Source organism: Limulus polyphemus, unplaced genomic scaffold (genome assembly GCF_000517525.1).
Source record: "Limulus polyphemus unplaced genomic scaffold, Limulus_polyphemus-2.1.2 Scaffold4435, whole genome shotgun sequence".
NCBI classification, from domain to species: domain Eukaryota; kingdom Metazoa; phylum Arthropoda; class Merostomata; order Xiphosura; family Limulidae; genus Limulus; species Limulus polyphemus.
Genome location: NW_013670045.1, coordinates 61,581 through 83,915, shown reverse-complemented (window position 1 = coordinate 83,915; position 22,335 = coordinate 61,581). Strand labels below are relative to the sequence as shown.

Below are 22,335 nucleotides of genomic sequence, written 5' to 3'. Positions count from 1 at the left end.
CACACACACACAAGAGAAAATTAAAGAAAACATCAACATAATAGATAACACATAACGTACTATACAAATCTGCAAAATGTAGATACCTCCTTTGGAAGCATTCACATAGCTCATTCTAGTCTGAATGAGGGTGATCCTGGACAGGTAGATAGCTTACTAGCTTTTAAATCACACACCCATATTACATACTGAAACCTATTAATAGCATAATTAATTACTAGAACTAATATTAAAAACACTGCCATCTATCTTGATAAACAAGCTTCTGCTGTAATACTATAAACAAGTATCAGTAATATCTGTACAAGATATTATTTATCATAAAAAACAAACAAGAGAAACCAAGTTATTCGAATAAATAACAATATTACAGTTAGATAAAGAATTTTGTCAAAACAACATTAAGTCCAGTGGTGTTTAAATTAAGACAAAATTTAACCTGAAAATAGATGTTATATAGATAAAATTCTTTAGAAATCTTTGTCAATTACACTAAATGAAAAACTGCATCATTTACAAATGTTAATCACATACTTCAATTATTTGTACCTTTCAGTACAAAGACAATACTAAAATCATTATGATTGTGTGAGTACTAATACACTGCTTCAAGATTTTATACTAAGATTCTTTATTTCGTTTCAATCACCTTTTACACAAAACCTTCATCTTTACTTTTCTTCCTCAGAAAACTACAGTTAAGCTCAGACAGTTCAACTTTTTTTTGTCCATCAATTTGGTATATACTAGTGACATATTTCATAGTACTTTCAAACACGACCTTCTGCTTTTCTCTTAATTTGCACAAAATAGTATTTCAATAGAAAAAAAGAAACGTTTTCTCAGATGCATGGAGACAGATCTTTCAGCTGCTCTTTTTTACAATAATTTGTAAAAGTATATCCCACAGTTTTTGGGGAAACAAGTTAGATTTAATATATATATATAAAAACAAAAGAGGTAACAAAACCCATTGTATAACCAACTGAGAGTTCAAGTTTGAAGCAATTTTAACTCATATTAGCCAAGCTAGTTTTTAAATTATGGAAAATATTACCAAGTGGAGCTTTTTGTATACTTTAAGGTGTGGAAGTTGGCTTAGCAAAGTTTTTGTTTGTGCACACACACCTTTATTTTACTTAAAAAGTAGAAAGTCTGAGACTATACAGATTTCCAACTTCACCTATCACTCAACTTTTAATTTCATCTTGAGCTAGTGCAAGTTGTAATGTAAAAAACATATCAGCTCTTATCAATGTCGCATTGAACTAAAAACTGTAATTACAAGCAATTTAAGCTTTCATCATATCAGCTAAATTGATGATACTGAATATCACTTATTGAAAGTTTGTATTATTTTATATTGTAAAGCATGTTTGTTATGGGTGTGTTCAAGCACACATTTTATACATTTTTATTGCAAAAGGGTTTATAGCTGTCCAGTTTTTAAACTTAATCTTGTACCCCGTTTTCCACCATGCACTGATGTAAGCTGTAATGTTAAAAAATATTACGTGACAAAATTCATACCATGACCATTCAAAAAAATTGATGCAACCTCATCTATCATCAGGCAATCTATATTCATCGAGTGACATTCTCTGTCATCAACTAGTTTTGTTTGGTGGTTTGATAAGAGCTGATGTTGTTTCAAGTCTCAGTTGGTTATGGTATGGGTTTTATTATGTCAAAGAAATGGATAGCTAGAGTTAACTAAAAAGCTGAACAGTCTTAAACTCTCTTTTGCAATACAAAGCTATAAGTATACATCCAAGCTGGATCTTGGCAGTGTTTTGAATATTTATGGACATCTCCTGCCATTTCTCTTTGTGTTGAGTTGATGTTTTGGCTCCATGCTGAGACCCTGGAAATCTCTTCAAATCCAAAAAATTAAAATATAGAACTATATTCTACCACAGCACTCTCCACATCCAATGAAATATCATTACAGTAAGATCAAGCCCTCTCCATGGTTCATGTTGATATTAATTATCCCCTCATAGTGTTTACAGCTACAAACCTGAAGGACTCAGCATGGAACTCAAATCACCATCCAAGCCTCAACAAAAACACTGGGAGATGACTATAAAAATACATGTATGATTAAGCTACAGTAAACAACCTTTCACATGTAAAGGAAAATAACTACCCATTGACTGAGATAATATATTATCAACCTAGTAGTGTAGATGAAAGCTCAAATCTGCAATTCATAGTTGTATACACAACTGCAAAGTTTAATCAAAACAGAAGTGATAAATATCTAGTTAGAGTTTGACAGCCATAATTTTTTTTTTTTACATTGAAATAGTGTACAAAACAAAACCAAGAATTTGACATCTGCTAACAAATGGGTATTAAAACTTCCTCATGATAAAATGTAACTGCAACCACAAGTTTTTAAATAAATGTTCTACATATTGAACAATATATTCCTTTTGGTGGAACTTCATGCAATATATTTAAAATAGACATCTTCAATGCCATAAATATAGAAACACAACTTGTTTTTTTCTTCTTTTTATGACGATATTATAAATTTCAACTAAAAGAGTATTTCTTTCAAATTATTTAATAAACAGGATGGTTACTGCTGTGTTTCTTGATGGACAAACTTTCTGTAAATTGATGGAGTTATAAACTTTTATGCTTCAAAAAGTTTATAATCTTAACAGAGTGGTGGATACAAAGTTTTAGATGTTTTTGCATTGCTATTTTATTTCTCTAATTTGTATCAACTGTAGTTCATAGCATACAATTTTGGCTTAAGTCAGTTCCTTCAAATGCAGAATATCAGATTCATCACTGTCATTCACAAGATTTGAAAAAGTTTCTTCAATTCAACCATAAGCTGCCAGTCAGTTTTCAGTAAGTCCTCACGGAAATAGTCTTTACAAGCATCAATTGACTGTCGGCTTATCTATGGGAAAGAGATAAATACATATACTTAAAACAGCTTCAATGTGTTGAGAAATGATTATGAGAGTGAACTTAATTCATCAGACAATTTAAAAACTGTTACACAGTAAAATCAGCTAGTAGTTTTACATGTACTACAGTAACAAATCCAATTAAACAAGGAAAAAAAGGGTTTGTGTGTTTTGAATTGATATACTTTTTCTGATTACTTCTTTTTACTATGAGATGTTTTGGTGTCTATTAAAAATGAATATAGCTGTATAGAAAAAGCTAACTGTGCAACAGAAATCTGTAAATCCTAAAACAGTTCTGTAAGTATATATTCAAACATCTGCCAAATGAATGCATTAACATCTTGCTTTCAAATGTAATGGATTAGTTACAGCTCTTCGATAAAAAAGAAGTGATTTTATTAAGCTACTAAATTAACAGATAGTTTTTAAACATTTTTTCTGTGTACTTTTTCACTATTTGGGTTTTATAAATCATTTTGGAAAAGTAGACCCCTGCATAATTATAAATATATAGGCATTAATAATGTTGAAACGTATCATCAGCCAAAAAATAACAATTGAAGTAGACAAGTATAGCTGGAATATATTTTAGGAGAAAATTATGAAAAATGATTTTTTATTATTATTTTTTTTTAAATCATGTACATAATTAAAAAACAAACAAGTATCAGCCTGCTCAGTAGCACTTCTGAAGCTTTCACTGGTGGTAAAACTAATTTAAAGGTTATCATTAGGAAATTATCTCAATTTGTTAGTTGTTAGTATAAGTTTTATTCTTATGTACGCTTATAAAAACAAGTTTTATTCAGTTTCAAGACAGTGCACAGTGTTCCTGTCATCATAAATTCAAAGTTATTTAATAAATAATTATGTGAAATAAATTAACTTTTTTTATCCTACATGAAAAACAAATCTCACAGAATTACACAGTGAACACTATAATGCTCAAACAAATGTGGAACTAAAATAAATCACTTTAAGTCTCATCAATTTGGTTCAGATCTTTAAATTCGTCGGCACATGAAAGAATTTTAAATATGTAATGTAACTTCTTCATCAGACATTTTTGTATCCATAAATTACCAATTTCCTTCATTAATGTTAATATGGTGGATGGGTTAAGTAAGTAACATGTAGAAAATCACACACACTGTCTTTTCTGAAGAAAGTAGAAAAAGTTTCTTTATTGGTACACTAACAACAAACTCATTAAAAATCTTTAATATAACTGAAACACTTTAAAAAGAGATAGACTGATAAACACTGTAGAATCTAATATACACTTCTCAGTCACAGGATACTGTTACATGAAAACTGTGTGTTCCTTAGCTTTTCATGCTGTTACAAATCAGAATTCAGTTGTTGAGAGACTGTATATTTTGTCTTCGGTTGATGAAAACACCTAATGTTAAACCGTTTTTATCTCAACTTTTACCACCTAATTATTATTTTGCAAGTTATTATACTTTTAAGTTATTTTTAATAAGTTGTTTTGTTTATTAATATAGACATATAGAAATTTTGGTTGCAGTTATTAAGGAGCTGATTAAGCTTTGTGGGAATTTCTTTATTTTCATATGTATAATTTTTTATTGACACGTATATGCATTGTACATGAGAAAAAGTATAAAAAGTTATTAGGCGCCTTCCTATTCACAAACTAACCAATTTTTGTGTGTGTAAGTACACTTTATTTACCATATCCGTATAATTTATAAAGTGACCTACATTTTTGTATTCTATATAACACACATACACAGAAAGAATGAAAAATTTGTTATAATCCTGATTTGCTTATAGTGATCTCATACCATCAGCCACTGGCTTTGATTTAACACTTTTAAGATGAATCAAAGACTATCCAAAAACCATACAAACATAACATAATCACAGGTAAGTAACCATACAGAGCTATGTGTTTAATGCATACATAGGAAACACTTGCACTCACAAAATATCTTTAGTAAAGCTCAGACATACCTTGCTAACAAGAAGATCTGTATGTTCAAAATGTCGTCCATACATCTTAGGAGACTCCCCTGATAGAGGTTCAATCTTTATACACACTTCTTGACCTTTTCTTGCATTTTCCACTGGTTTATGATTTATTTCTATTGTTGTGACTGTACCAACATCTAGAAACTGAAAAAAAGAAAAGAAAAAGGGTTTCATTTCTAGAACACTGCACTTTTATATATTATAGAAGACACTAGCTGAAACAAGCAGTATTATCACTACAAAAACTTTTATTAATGATTCATGTAGAAGTAAAAGTGTGCATTATAAGGCTTTTAGAAATCAAGTTTTGTTAAGAACACAGGTAATGTATTTCAAAGGATATATGGATATCTAATACACAAGAACCTAATCTACTGATGCAGCTATGTGCAGAGAAACAGGAAACTATAATTGATAATGGTTTCCACTCATTATAGCGATCATGGAAGTATTTCTTCCAGAGATATGAAAAATCTAAATACCAAAGGAAAAACAAACATTTATGTTTGGAATGATTTAAGTATTACATGTACAATTTATTTGGTTATAAACTTTATCACAACAAATAAATGGTCATAGAAATGGTCATATGTAAATGGTCATAGAACATTATGACACACTTCAGATTGCCTTCAGTCTTTTATCTCTTTTCTTTATATTGCACTAAATGTAACCTTCAAATTTAAACTACTTTTTTTTATTTTCATAAGCATTTTGGAGATGTCATACATGTGTTATTGAGATATTTTCTTGTGATCAGCCTATCAGTTCCAAGAAACTTTTGATAGTATTACAGCACTTATAGAATAATTCTGTACACAGAGAATGTATAAAGTTTCATACTTATAGTAAGCTAAATAATTTAATGCATGTAACTAGATAAACGCAAAACAAAACAAAACAAAAACTTAGTGAAACATATAATTGGTGAGTTATCAAAATACCGTACATGTAGTGCCGGATTTAGGCATAAGCTAAACAAGCTACAGCTTAGGTCCTCACAAAATTTTAGTTTTTTTTTTTTTTGCTTTTAAAATTTTATCTGTGAGAGATCAAGCCAGCCAAATGATGAATATGTAATTTTTCACTTTAAGTACCTTACTATTAAATAATTAAAAGGCATATATATGTTTTTAATTTTTTTGTGGTGACCCAAGTTCCTGTTTTGTTAATGCACCTTTGTCAGACATTCTGGTGTAACTTTTTAACAAGGGGCCTCCAAGCTTTATATAGCTTAGGGCCTCACCAAGTCTAAATCCGGCACTGCATACATGAAATCAAAGGAAGCTGTAAGTAATCAAGTGATATTTACATATCTGAACTGTGTATAAATTTCAGGAATATTTTATTATTTTTACTGGTTCATACTTATTCTGCAATGTGAGTGTAGCAAAAAGTTTAAAAATTGATTTGTTTAATATACCATAATGATAAATAGTTTATAAGAAAACTTGTTTTTATATTTATTCATTCATTCAACATTATTATGGACATTATTCTAAACAGTATTACACTGAATGAAATCAAAGATCCTACACTACTATGATGGTCCACTGATCTCAACAAACATGACGATCCATGCTATCTAGTGGCTCGTTTGAAAGCATTTCCAAAGCTGCCTATTTAACCACACACTTTACATGTTCTAGAGTTTATTAATAAGGAATATTTTATTTTTTCCTCTCTTTCTTAATATGAAATGGGAGAAATCTAAAATTTGTGTACTATTCACACTTTAGTAATAAAGCCAACTGTCCTACAAACAATGCCCTACAATGTAATAAAGCCAACTATCCTACAAACAATGCCCTACAATGTAATAAAGCCAACTATCCTACAAACAATGCCCTACAATGTAATAAAGCCAACTGTCCTACAAACAATGCCCTACAATGTAATAAAGCCAACTGTCTTACAAACAATGCCCTACAATGTAATAAAGCCAACTGTCTTACAAAACCATGTTTGCAATATAAAGATGAGTGTCTGTTCTCCAATGTTGTTTACCAGCTTAAATGTAACATCTGCCATCATATGTACATACGAGAAACCGAAAGAACCCTACACACAAGAATAGTAGAACATGTTGACATTCTTTATAAACAACTACATAAAGAAGTGCAGTTGCAGATCATTTTTTAAACTAATCATGGACAAATAACACCTGACTTGAAATCACCATTCTCCATACAAATCCTCACCAAAGCCACTAAGTACACTGACAGAAAATTCAAAGAAGCTCTTCTCATTGAACAACTACAACCACAGATGAATAGGGACAAAGGATGGCACCTATAATTACTTTATCGTTATTTTTTTATCCTATCTTTTTGTTATTTCACTCTGTAATCTTGATAGAACTTTTGTTTACTACAGATAGCAGTTAATTATTTCAACAATAAGCTTTACTACTTAATATGTCAAAAGCATGCTGTACAAATGCCCATTATAGAATCAAATATAATTTATTATTTAAATCATTTGAAGCTTTGTACTGTCAGTTTAAGTGAATGCTCCTGAAGAAGCGATAAAGTGAAATGTTGAGTGTCTAATTAAATAAAAACAACACTTTGGTGTTATAAGGTCGTTTATTTCTAGTATTAATATGTCTTCTATACACCACTATGCACTACAGAAATTAAACAGTGGTACTTACATCTCGGGAAGGCACACAGAGAGGTGTCCCTTCCTTCAACACTCCAGACTCCACACTAACTCCTACTATGATAGGATCTCTGGAATTGAAGATAAACTGTGGCAAGATCTTTAACTTGCAAGGAAACACAGCAACCTGTTTGAACTCTTCTCGTTTCTTTTGTTTCAGCTCTTCTCTGTAGGCTGTGAACTTGTCAAACAAATGATAGATGATGTCTGCCTGAAATATTTTCACTCCTAAACTCTCAGATAATTCCAGGGCATCACGTTCAATCTTCACATCAAATGCTAATATCACAGCATACCTGTATTTTATAAAAACACAAAGTCATGATTTTTTTTTTTTTCATTATGTAATGTTTCTCTTCATTAGATTACAATTATATGAACAGTAATTACAAACTAAAAATGTGTAGATGAAGTTCACTTCATTCTTGAACTATCATCTAGTACAGCTTTCAAGAAAAAAAAATCACTAATGATGGTTCACAGCTTATTACTGTGTTTAGATATTCCAGAAGCTTCTGAAATACTGGAAAAGGATGCAATAGTGTGTAAAATGAAAATTATTGTGGAATGGGAAGGGCAATAGGAAAAGTCTCTAATTGGCTGGGAACTTCTGGAAGGTGGTAACTGGGAAGTTAGAGGAAGAAGGGGCAATAAGAAGAGACTGACAAATTTGTTTGGAACTTCTCAGAGTTAAGAGAGGCAATAGAACAAACAAGAAGTTTCTATAAATTATGTGCGTTAATAAAAAAAACCCTATAAATTTGATGGGCATCAAGGTTAGTATATAAATAGTTGTTCTAACAATGTCACACATCATTAAAGGTAAGAGAATGCAGTAATATTCTGAAGCATCCTTTTTATACCTTCATGTCATTTGTTCATGTATTATATTTAAAAATGCTTGGTAAAGTTTGAATACAATATTCTTAGTGTATACTAGTAGTGGTGTGACTGCTTGAATCCTACATACACGACTTCAAGTTTTCACTTTTTTTTTTTTTTGAGGGGGGGGGCAGGTTTTGGAAGTCAAGAGAACTTACAATAACCCTGCATCAAATGACAATATCACAGCATGTTTAGATATAAAAACATTTATTACACAAGAGCACAAACAACGGCAGTTTCTAAAACTGCATTAATATTTATAATAAATATTAAAAACACGGTAATACCAAAAAACATCTTTAAGATGTTTTGGAATTTCCTTAAATTCCATCATAAGTGTTAATATCTCAAAAAAGTTAGTTCATAATATTTGAACTACAAAATAATAACATTACCATTGAGCAAGTTTTCATAATCAATTGGAAGTTTAGAAAGAACAGATTTAAAAGGTAATGATATAATGGAATATATGATAAAACCTGCAGCATACATGCTTAATAAATAACATTATTAAGAGAAATTATTATAGAGAAAGGCTTAAATATAAACACTGTATCTATAAAATAATAGCAATCGGATACAAGACTCAGGAGGATTACTTAGCTTACATCCGCTGAAATTCCCATGTGCATGTGTGCACGTATTTGTAGATGACGTGTAGTTTTACCAATATAGGTAGCTTTAGAGCTACCACAAGTGTATCTATATATGACCCACGAGCTAAGTTATAGTTTTCTTCCATCTCACATGTAAAGTAAACTCATAACATCCATGCATAAACTTTACATGCAAGATGGAAGAAAACAATAACTTAGCTTTTTTAGATGTTCAAATAAACAATCTCTTTGCCACATCTTTTTACTCTAAAAAACATTTACTGTCTTATACACTCATTTCAACAGTTTCATACCAGACTTCTTCAAACATAACTTTGTACTAAATCTTCTAAACAGAGCCTAAAATATCTGTTCCGACTACTTCTGTATTCACTCAGAAATTTCAAAAATTCATGACATATTACAAAGTAATGGTTATCCCCTTAATTTCTTACACTCTATCACACAAAAATTTGTAACAAATAAGAGAACCTACCAAAAATCCACGAACTGTCTCAAAATATTCATCAGATTTTATCATTCCTTTCATTGGCAAACAAAGTTTTAAACTCAAATATCAAATTAAAAAAATAATTAAAATATGTTACCCACAAATTAAGCTATGTTTAGTATTTACGTTAACATTTAGAATTAAAAATATGTGTAAAACCAAAGATACTTTACCCATTCCTATGCGCTCACGTGTCATATATAAATACACTTGTGGTAGCTGTAAAACTACCTATTTTAGTAAAACTATAGGTCACCTACAAATATGTGATGAGCACATGGGAATTTCAAAAAGAAGTGGATGTAATCTAAGTAATCTACCCGAGTTTTTCACCCAATTGCACAGTGAGAATAACAACCAACCCATACTTCTAGAAAACTTTAAAATTCTCGACTCCAGAATCACAGATTATGAACTCTATTAAAGAAAGCCTCTCCATTTTCAATGATAACACAACACTAAATAATAACATCAACTCCTCCCTGTTGTCATTAATGTAATCAATTCTGGATTCTCAGTGTTTTATTTGATATTTATTATTATTTTAAAGATACAGTGTTTATACTTATATTTAAGCCTTTCTCTATAATAATTTCTCTTAACAATGTCATTTATTAAACACGTGTATGCCACACATTTTATCATTCATTCCATTATATTGTTATCATTTAAATCTGTTCTTTCTAAAGTTCCAATTGAATACGAAAACTCGCTCAAATGCTAATGTTGTTTTTTTGTAGTTAGATTTTTTTATGAACTAACTTTTTTTTGAGATATTAACATTGATGATAGAATTTAAGGAAATTCTGAAACACCCATATTAAAGATTTTTTTTGGTATTAGTGTTTTAAATAATTATTAAACTTCGTTTTCTACCTGATGATTCAGTCACGTATTTGAATCAGAAACTTTACATAAACATTGCCACAAGGCAGAAAACTAACTAGCTGTAAACCAGTAAAATATAAAAAAGGTGAGTTTTTGAACAAAAATAAAAAGCCTGAAAGTTGTTAGAAATTTTCATTAATAGTTATCTGAATTGTTAAACATACCACTCAGCAAGAAGCTATTAGAAGATTGGTTTACTGAAATTAAGTCTCTTTGAAAAACATCAACAAAAGACTTGAGAAATGCTGTTGATAAAGATATGATAAACTATACAGTAAAACGATTTGTAACATTAGTTAACAAAATTTGTTGGTCCCGACTCATACAGTTGAAATCACAACCTTCGCAAAATAGTTTAGTATTTGTCACTGTAAAATATAATTATAACAAAAACAAAGCTGTATGGTCAAGCTTTACAATTTTGGCATATATCATAATAAAACTGTTTTAACACTACTAATATTAAATAAATTGGACTTGTTTTTTCAAATAAATGAAACTGAAAATTCATGTATATTAAATAACCAGTGAAAAGATAATTAACTTAACCTATTTTCAGTTTAACTGGATGTAAATAGTTGTACAAATCAAGTATTGTAAAACAAGTACACATCACAATGAAAACAAGAGGGAATCCTTAATAGCCATAGTACTTGAAATTCTTTTAGGCAGGATTAGAGTAAATTAATCTATGAGACCTTTTTTCCTTTTTATTAGCTATATTTTTGTGCACCAGCAATACCAAGCATGGGGTGCACATATACCTGATTCAATTTTATTACTCATCAGGATCTCTACCAGCCTACCCTAAAATTGAAATTACTTTAGGCAGGATTAGAGTAACTTAATGTGACATCAATCAAAAGGGTTTGACCTCCTGAGTCCAAAACTGTAATTAGCTCTCAAATCGGTCAAGAGATGACGTGGCTATTAGCTAAATGTTTGTACTTGGAAACTCAGAGTCATTCTACAAGCCGCTATGCCACGTCTAGAAAAAAAGAGGAAATGCAAATTGGTTGCCACATGGAAAATGTTATATCACTATAATTTTGCTACCAGAAGATGTTACTTTCTTTCTTAAAACATAGTAAGTTAATTACTACTTTACAAGAAAAAAAAATTTGTGAATCACTAAATGTCCAGTTTCTTGTATGTCACAAATGAAGTATTGTTTAATTTTTATTCATTCAAATTTTGATAAGCACACAGAAAATTTTGTTTCATTTTTATGCCTATGTAACAACCTAACTATGAACATAGTTTAGACATCCCACAGATGAGGACAGATGATTAGTGATATGCATAGCAAGGGCCAAAATACAAGTGATTCTGGTGAAATTATGGAAATATTCACTTTATTTGGTAACAAAGTTTAAATATAATAAACAGATAAAATCATTAAAGATATGTCCAACAAACTTTGATGAAAAGTCTAATAGTAGTGCATAATTACCTACAACACAACAGACGAGACCAATGCACCTAGGAAACTACAAAAGTACTTACTGACTATCATGTTCTAACATAATTGAGGCCTTCATAACATCCTTTTTCACTACTGGCCCAATTCGGATACCAGAATACTGCAAATAAATAGGAAAATGCATAAGTCGTCAGTCATAGTTCATAGTTTTTGTAACAGAATTTTAGCTGAAGACATTCAACCTCTTTAGTTAAAGGATGTATTTGAAAGTAAGTGGTACATCCTGGGATGTTAGCATTTTATTAATGTAAAGAGACATATGAAATATAGAAGGTAAAAAAAAATGCATGAAAGAAAAAAGCTTTAAGAGGCTATTAAGTTTGAAATATACATAAAGTTAGATAAATGCTAACATGTTTCACGATTTGTTTAAAATCTAACAAAACATGCTCCACTGAGGCATGACGCCACTAATGTCAATGATCCAGTGACTAACAGTAATTAAAGTTCAAACTTTGTATCACTAATTCATACACCATTTGGACAATATACTAGTACGTCGGAGATAAATAGTTAGAGATAATTATATTTTTTACGGTTTTACTTATTTCATTTTGACTCAGTTGCTTATTAACATTGTCAATGTCACAGTGTTAAAGCATTTAATGGTGTGATGAATGTTTAAATTTTTAGTATTTCTTGTAAACTTGTTACAAGTTTTGGTTCAGAAGTAATTTTAAGGCATGAGTATTGTACAAACAGTGAAACAAACAACTCCTCGAGAAAAAGTCTCAATTTAAAACTAATTACCATAATTGTATTTATTCATAAATATTGAGTGTACTGTAACTGTATTAGAATAATGTTTAGCAATATATATAATATTTTTCTCAAAGCTTTTTTTGAAAATGGATATTTTATATGGCAAATTTAAAGGCTAAAACTACTGCACTTACTGATGCAACACTAAAAATCCTGCTCTGAATGTTTATATTTGTATTTAAGTGTTTTCCTGGTAAATTATTAAATTTGATTAATGTTGTGTCATTTTAATCCTCGAAAAACCAAAAAAAGAAAAAAAAAAAAATAACGAAGGAATAGAACTTCAGGCATTAAAAATATACCATTCATATTCTCCAAAAACATTCAAGTTTTTCTGTTGTTTTTTATGTGTAGTAAATCACCACTAGTATTTGTAGTAATGGAATGAAGTCAAAATTTCTTTTTCATTTATAGCAGACAGACATCTTGTGATTTTGTACTTGTATGTTTACGTCTGAATTTTTTTTTACAGGTTTATTTCAGTTTGATACGAGTTATTATTACACATTATAAAATTTTAAATACTACAAATATAAACCAAAAACTTAACTTTCTTTTTGCTATCTTCTGTTTATATTTAAAGTTCAATATTTCATTCTATTGCATATTCATAATAACCCAATACTTGGTGGTTTAACAATATATTGAAAATTTTAATAAGTTCATAAAACTTAAGTGTTGGTAGATGAAATTAGCCAAGTGACCTTGCTTCCTAAGCAATGTAATAATGTGTACACTTTATCTTACTTTTTGTAAGCAGTATGTATATGATGTAATGTTCCATGTTTCTGAATAAAAAAATAAGAAAAAAACTCTTTGATCTTTGCTGTACCTTCAACTTGTGGTTTGTTTAATAACTGAGGAACCATAAACAAACAAACAAAAAATTACCAGATGACAAATGCAAATATATATTTGACATTAGTAACTTTGACATCCCACAAATTTAATCATTAAGTACAAGAAAAGCAACACCTGTTAGAAAACATTCTGAATTCTTTAAGGTTTACCAGAATATAACCACAAAAAAATGTCAGCCTAATACAGTGAAAATGTGATAAACTAAGACAAGTACCACACAGGAACATTAAAAAACATCTATCTTGGGGGAAAAATAAAACTCTCAGACACCCCCCCCCCCAAGTAAAATCTGTTATGATTTAGAGTAACCAACATTTTCACAATCCATCATTACAGAGAAACAATTTAGATCAGAGAGGGTAACTCCAATTTTAGAATAAATGCAATTAGAATACACATACATATATTACCTGTAGAATACGAGGAGTACTGTGATTACATCAGAAATAAACGATGACAATTCATTTCCAGCAAAAAATATAACTAAAAACGTTTTGGATAATGATAAAAAAAGCACACAAGAAACAAATTGGGTCAAGGTTCAGATCATTTTCATGCTTATGGATGGAAAACTGAAAAGGAAGTTATCTAACTTGATGCTCACCTGATTCAACCAGACACAACAACATTTGGTAAACTACCACAAGAAGTCTCAATGATTATCAACCATTAGTGTTTGGTAAAGGATACAACTTCAGAAATAAAGTAAGGAGAAAGAAAAAAAAACATTGCAGAGTTAGCTAAAGGAGAAAAATGCCTGAACATTATTCTACTCATGATGTAATTAAGAAGCAACGAATTCTCAGGTTTGTGGCCAATTCAATAGATTCCATTCAAAATGATGCTATGTGTATTTGATTAAAGCATATCAAAGCCCAACATCTTGAAGACAAAAAAATAAAGTTGTTAAAACATATTTAAAAACAAATCATGCTTATTGCACAGTTTCTGATCTTTTGTTACATTCATTAGGTTTTTTTTTGGTCTTCCCAAATTTCCCTGGATTTGTGTAGAAATCTTCAAGTTCCAGTGACACTTTAAAACATTTTTAAACAAATATTTTGAATATTTTCTAATCAGTAAAAATATTGTATTTTCAGATAGTGATTAACTAAAAACTTTTCTTACAAGTGTCTCTTCCTATTACATCAATTGCAGAATCCATCAAATAGCACATTAAGAATGTTTTACCAACATTTTTTTTATCTTTATTGTACTTTTCATGTTTTAGATTATTGATGTTTGTGTAACTTAACTTTTAAGAAGCAAGTACCTGAATTTAAACTAGGGCAGATCTGTCTGGTAAAAGCTAGAAAAACTGTGTGTAGCTCTAAGCAAAACCATTTCACGGAAAACCTTATGAATTTTTTTTATAATCTATTTTCTGAGGTGTCATGTAACAGCCATAACATACTGTGATGAAAAAACTTTTATAGTACTTAGTTAGTGCAATCTGTAGTTAGTTTGACTTATTTGATATTGAAGTATATTCTGTGGAATGTGCTAAATGAATAACTTGTGTTTATCTCAAAGAACAGTGTTAAATTTAATGTTACTTTGAATAATTAGAATGCAAAAATTCTAGTATATGTTTTTCAATACACTATGCTAATAAATGTGTTCTGTAGTAAAATCCTTAAGAAAAGTAAACAGAAGTAACATTTCTGTATTATAAATATTTCAAAATGAAACAATTTCTTTGAAGACTGAAGCCTTAGTTCATAATTTATTAATTTCTACCTAACTGTCAATGACAATCATTGGCTTAATGTGGAAATACTAATTTCTTTTCCTACTGTTCAGTAGTTGTAATTTCAGTGATACTTCCCAGTAATGTAAAAAAACCACAAGCATCCAACAATGAGGATATTATTTTTGTCAGAAATTCTACAGTAGCAATTAAAAATTATATTAGTTTGATTTCTTTGTTTCTTACTGTTCTTGTAAGTGCTATATACTTTTTCAATAATGTATTACAAGGTCAAAGCTTTCCTAAACCTATTTTCAATAAAATATTACAAGTTCTAGACTTTAATCCATTTAATTATATAGATAACTATATAGTAATGTTTTGGGAGAACTGATGTGTTGACTGAATCAACAATAGCCAATTCTTCAAGGCAACTATCCTGCAATATTTCCTTTAAAATTATTTCTACTCAATTATTCTAGTGTTGTTTGTAATTTCTTAAACATTGAATAACTTTTTTTTTCTTTTCTTGTAGGCTTAAGATCAGCAGTTACCTACATGGGCTTAAGGCCAAAAACTTTCAACAAATAACCTTTCTTATTAGTCATTTTAATTTCCTCTAGATAATATTTTTGCTTCATTGAAGTGTTTCATTAAATAAGCTATAAACCTTTGGATTAACTTCATCCTGGGATTTCTGGCTACAACATAAAAATTTCAATAAATTCTCAGCATATATAGATGAAGTGTACATTAATTGTACCATGTTTAATGATATCTATGTACTAAATACAAAAAAATTTAATTTCAAACTACTTCATTATGGATTACAAAAAACATTTATTTGTATTTTAAAAATTTCCAATGTATATAAAAAAAATAGTGGGGAAACACCCCACAAAACTATATTTTCTAAAACTCTTTTATCATTAAATATAAAACACAGATGTCCTGGTCTTTCCTTTCACATCTGAACTCACTCACCATCACCTTTAGGATGAACTTTTCTTCATTTTAAAAATTTATCTAATAAACTTAACATCCAAACAGCAAATTGCAAGTTTGCAGTGACTATCATGCTTCTCTTGGAATTCACCATATTCTTCTTTTCAAATCTATCTATCTTTCTATCTATACATGTAGGTCCATGTTGATTTACTTTACAGTAACTTGCAACATCACCATATACCTAATTCACACTTGGAAAATTTCCAACATCAACAAATACTCTGAAATGCCATGAGTATTCTTTTTATGTAAAACGTCTCTGTACAAAAATAATTTCTCTACATTAAAACAGGTCAAATGCATGACAAAAAATTCAAAGGTTATTTTTTATTTAAAGATTTACAAAAACTTATTATAACTATTATTTTTAAGTTTAAGCATTGCATATACTGGAAGTTCTTTTTAACATTATCTAGATATTAGTAGTATTTGTATAACAAGTGTGGTCTGAGAACTAACCATCACCTTCATCTGGTTTGAAATAGTTTTTTTTTAATACAGATTTACATTGAAAACAACTATAGTGTTACAAATTCTCTTTTTCTCTGTTTGAACTAAAATTATTAGACATTCTACTTATTAAATACTGGTGACTATTAAATAAGACAAATGTATTCCAAGAAGTAACATACTTTAAACTGAGTTATTTATCAAAAAACTATATTGCACATTAACACAATAAGGTGGTATATTGTGGTAAGATGATTTACAGTACATTTCATATTAACTTATCCATGATAATTACAATGATAAAAATCTGTTCATTAAGCCTTTGTCTTAAATAATGGCCCTGAAAAACGTATATTTATTAATAATAGGTATTAATAACAACAATAAAAAGAACTTACTGGAATCTTGGATGCTCGCAGGAACTCCAGTAAAGCTTCAAGTGATCCAAGGGTTGATGCTTGAACATAGACTCCTCTTTCTGCTAATTTGAAAGAGCTCATTACCTCTCGCAGGGATGAATTAACCTCATCCTGTAAATTTTTTAAATGTGTACTTATTGAATACACAACTACTGTAGTATTTTAGTTGTTACACATTTAGAAAATAAAACTACACATTGATGAAAAAGTAATGTATAATGACAATGACTTATGCTATTCATATATCAGGGCTCCAGAATGTGACTAAGACAGTTGCTAATGTGACTAAAATATTTTTGGCAACTGATTGTTCGGGGTTAGGTATGTAACCAACACAAATGGCCCTTTCTTTTTAAAAAGACTTATGAAAACACCAACAAGAAGAGCTATGATCTTTTTTTTTTATTATATTGATCTTCCATGTGTCAGTATGAAAAGTATGTCATGACATCAGTGCTGGCTGCAAAGATCATGTCTTTCAACCTATGTTGATGATCTGATCAAAGAAAAAACTTAAGATTATTAACCAGAAAATAAAATCACTGTAACATGAAGTAATCACAGGCAAAATTATTTATATAGCAGAAGTGAAGGCAGTCAAACACATCAATGCAAGTACTAGTTGCTCAGCTATGTAAACAGTGGTGCAGGTGAACTTAGATGCAATATGTTACACAAAAAAATCCTATCATTATTTTAGGCAGAATTTTGCAAATGCTTGTTATCAAAACTGAAACAATCTATGTTGAAAGTGCTTTTCTGGCAGCACTGAACACATTCTCCATTATGAAGTGCATTCAGTGAAGTAACTTGTATTTGCTGCCTTCTAGTTTTCTATTTAACATTACCAGTGCTTCTCCAATTCTCAATAAGGTTATGAATAATACTGTGGTTTTATGAGATGTTGAATACAAGTTTTTCAAGTTTTAACGAAAAGATGCAACATTTATTCCCTTTTGCAGGTATGTTGAAAATAATTTCTATATTTAAAGATGTAAACATGCCATAGATCCAATTTGTGTTATATAAAAGTACTGGTTTTTAGAGTTAATCTTTACTTATAAACTAAATTTTAATACAATGGATGCAAAAAACCAATGAGATGACCCACAAACATAAAATATTGGTACGAGTAGTTAACTTACCTTTAAAATATCAATTTCATCTGGCTGATGAGCTACAAGCAACTGTAGGCCTGCAATGGCTTTATCCAGATCTTTTCCAGCTATCTTAACTCCTTGTGCTCCTTCAACTTCTTTGAATTCTTGATATAGATTCTTAAAAAGAAATATTCTTAAATTTCTTCAAAACAACATTCTACATTCTAATATAAAATTATTTATGCAATTGGATAATTTCAGACTTTTAACTCAGATGGCAAGAAGTATCTCAATAGAAGAGCAACTACACATATTTATCAATTTAGAAGAAGTTCTACTTTTTAAGATACTTTTATGAGGAAAACTCTTGCCATAAACAGAAAGATGTACTCAGTAATTTGGTTAACTATACAGATGTTAATTTCAGTATAAAATCCCCAAATAATGTACATGGGAACAATACAACATGTAACACTGTTTCACAAGTTGTTACAGTCACATTTCCACTGCCACAATAACAAAATCAAATAGGTATATAGTTAATTGACTTTGTCATTTATTAACAAATTTATCTTGTTTGACATTAACCTATTGCTCAAGTTATTTCAGGTTGAATAATGTCTTTTCTTTTATACTCTTGTCTTGTTTTAATCAAATTAATAATTTAAGTGCTCTAGTAATGAAACTTCTTTGAATAAGACCATTTAACAAATAATGAAGTATAAATAAATCATATTTTCTGCATGGTTTCATAAACAAAGTTTATAGATTTAAAGTTCAAAACCCAACATTCATTTATAAACCAAAATAATTCAAAATTATTTTGATAGATATACAAGTTTTTTGATGTTCCACAGAAAAAATTCAGTTAAGTCAAGATTTGGTTTAAAGCAACAAAACAATTATATAATTTACCTTTGAAGCATTTAGAGATGCTTTAAAACTAGACCTTCACAGCAGTTGTTTCAAGTATATGAATAAAAATTACTGCATCTTTTTCTCAGGCTAACTTCATTATGTAGTTTAATTATATTCAGAATCTAACATTTTGAAATGTTCACATTTAAGTGTGTTCGTACACATCTTTAATAAAGTTTAATGACTGACCTATTACTCACATGAATATCTAATAAATCACAACATAAACTAGATGCAAAAGCATATTAGTGCATTAAGTGTTGTAAAGTTCAAAAGATTGCTAACTGTTAGCACACTTTCTCCTCACTGGAATCAGCAGTTCATAGGGTTAGGACTTGACAAAAATAAGAGGAGAACTTGCTCTAACAGTTTTATATATCGTGTGGTAAGTTATGTACTAATTGGAAATTGTAATGATCACCTTATAAATGCAGTCTCCAAATTTAGGTCTTGATGTTACTGGTTGAGATTCTATATAACAAGTGTGGTGATAAGCTACACTGAAAGAAACCTGGGCTGCAGATTTGCTATAGCTAACGCCTACATCTTGTAGGAGAACGTTACAAAATATTTTCAAATAATCCAGTCTAAATAAATACTATGGTTAAATTTACAATGTAATTTCTGGTGATTTAGCAACAGGTAAACTGCTTACAAGATAATATTTTTACTTTTATAATATAGTTATTAAAACCACACAGTATGTCTTGGTAACATGATATCTGGAAGTAGCTGAGATGAAGTATCATGGACAGCTCACTAAGGTTGTGAAATAGTCTTAACAAGCCACTCTGTGCTTAATCCAGTTAATCTAGATTAAATACTTCTTAAAAGGAATGAATGAGAAATTTTTCAATGGATCCATATGCATGAATAAAATATTTATACTGCAAACATTATTGCTATAGAACACCGAACTAGAACAATACAGTAACCCAAAGTGAAAAAGTTTATAATAATATTTGTCTATAAATTGGCATCATCAGAAAATAAAATTGGATATATTACCAAACAGTCCATTCAAAATGCTAACAATTTTTTTAATAAAATTTTCTTAGCATTTGATAAATGTGCTTATTACCATTGTAATTCATGCCATGTTTTCTAATTATATGATTACCTCAGAGAAAGACAATGAACCAAAGCATCTCTGCATTTTTTCTTGAAACTTGAAGTCATTTGATTATGAGATAGGATTATAGCAGATCAATGGGCCTCATTATTACAACGTTGCTACCGCATCAGGAGTAAATAGTCCTTCAAAGAAATTTTTTTATAGTCAATTACCATTGATAAGTCATATTGAAAAATTAATAATTACCACAAATGAACATTATTAAATTAATATCATAAACAATAAAACCTTTTCTACTAGGTTTTGTTTTTAATAATGCTCACTTGTCATAATTATTTACTTTTCAAAATGATGAATTAATTTACACAATATAGGTGTCAAAATGTCAGAGCATGCAGCAAAACTCAAAAGTTAAAATCACATACTGCTATTAAACAAAAAGATACATTGTATATAAAAGTAATAAAAAATAATAACCCAAAACTTCTAAATTATCCATACCTTCACACGGAGTTCTTTAAGTGGTTGAGGCATGAGTAAAGAACGAATCTGTGTAACTAAAGGGCCCTCGTGACCAGCTAGAATTATGGTGTCTCCTTCTCGAATCCTGCCATTTACCAGTACAGTATCTATTGTAGTTCCTAGACCTGGAATAGCCTTTACCTACAATTGCAAGTTTGTTATCACTACTCAAGATTTTGTAACATACAATCCAACAATTGTTTGTGCAGTCATTCATTTTAAAAATGAAAAGCAACTACATAGGATTATCACAAATGTAAAACATTATTACACTGTGTATATGGGTTTTTATATATTCACATATTTTCTAAAAAAAAACAACAACACTGTATTTCAGAAACTGCTGAATCATTTTGGTTATAACATTACAAAAAAATATCAAATAGGAAGAAGAATTAAAAAAACTAATACACCAACAACCTTATTTGAATGATATAAATCAAAAATAATGTGAGAAGTGTATTTGTGGTTAGAAGTATGTAACTTAAAATTAATCAAGTGCCATAAAATTGTAAACCCAAAATGATTTCTACATACATATGTGATACATGGTAAGGTAAAAGTAACTATACAGTTGGTACTATACGGTTGATACGGGTGGTGGTATACATTTGGTACTGAAGAAATATATGTAGATAACTTGTACTAATTACTGTTTGTTTCAGAGTAATAGTCAGAATTTAAACTATGCTCTAATAGAAATTATTGTATAGTCATTTTTGTCCCATCCTGTATATAATTATGAGGCAACAACAACTGCAAGTACCAGGAGCAGAATCTAGTCTAAATTTTAAGAAAAGTTTAACTTCCATTGTGCATTTTTTCTCTAAAATATTTTTTTTTAAATTTCCAATAATTTCTTTCATAATTACTTGAAATTCTTTTTCTACATCACCTTGTCTTGAAATAATATTTGTAAGCACCTAAGTGTACAATACTATTTGCATTCATTTTTAAACTTTTGAAATAATATTTGAAAGTTTAACATTTTGTGAAATTCTTGCATATACTGCGAATTTCACATTTTATTGTACTGAACATTCTATAATAAATTTGGATACATCTTAAAAATGCTCTGTATTATGTTAGTGTTATTACTTCTGAAAGTACTACAACATACAAGCATACATTGAAGTAATATTGGGCTTACAAACAAATGAAATATGATTAAATCTTTCAGCACGGGCTTGGTCCCTGGAACCAACCTCGCAACTATTTTGTGCTTGTTATAGTTTTCATCCTATAACTTATAAATTAGTAAGCAAATGTTCACAAAATTTGGCAGATTATCAGCAAACATTATAATGCTTTCATATGCAAAATATCAAATTTCTTTATTAAGTCTCAAGGTTTATAAAGGAATATTTTTCTCATGTCTATTTTTTCTTTTTGCGTGTTGCCTACGTATCATGCAAAGTAATATTCATTTTAAGATTAAAAATACTTTTATGCATCAGAAAGTTTTCAAATTTCACATGTGGAATCTTTATATTTTATCTGTATGGGTTCGGTAGATTTGATTGATTTCACAACCACCATAAAAATAAACATAAATTATGCATCTTTCATTCT

General features: G+C 29.5%; 1 protein-coding gene across 1 annotated transcript in view; it reads right to left on the bottom strand.

Annotated features, from left to right (window-relative positions):
• Positions 1 to 614: 614 nt before the first annotated feature.
• The window catches only part of LOC106471147 (eukaryotic translation initiation factor 5B-like), an 81,414-nt gene continuing 59,693 nt past the window's right edge, over positions 615 to 22,335 (bottom strand). Inside the window, 7 exon segments of the mRNA XM_022399764.1 lie at positions 615 to 2,920; positions 4,914 to 5,075; positions 7,588 to 7,891; positions 11,982 to 12,058; positions 17,128 to 17,259; positions 18,294 to 18,425; positions 20,743 to 20,904. Of these exon segments, the coding sequence (XP_022255472.1) occupies positions 2,813 to 2,920; positions 4,914 to 5,075; positions 7,588 to 7,891; positions 11,982 to 12,058; positions 17,128 to 17,259; positions 18,294 to 18,425; positions 20,743 to 20,904 (1,077 nt within the window). The 3' untranslated portion in view covers positions 615 to 2,812.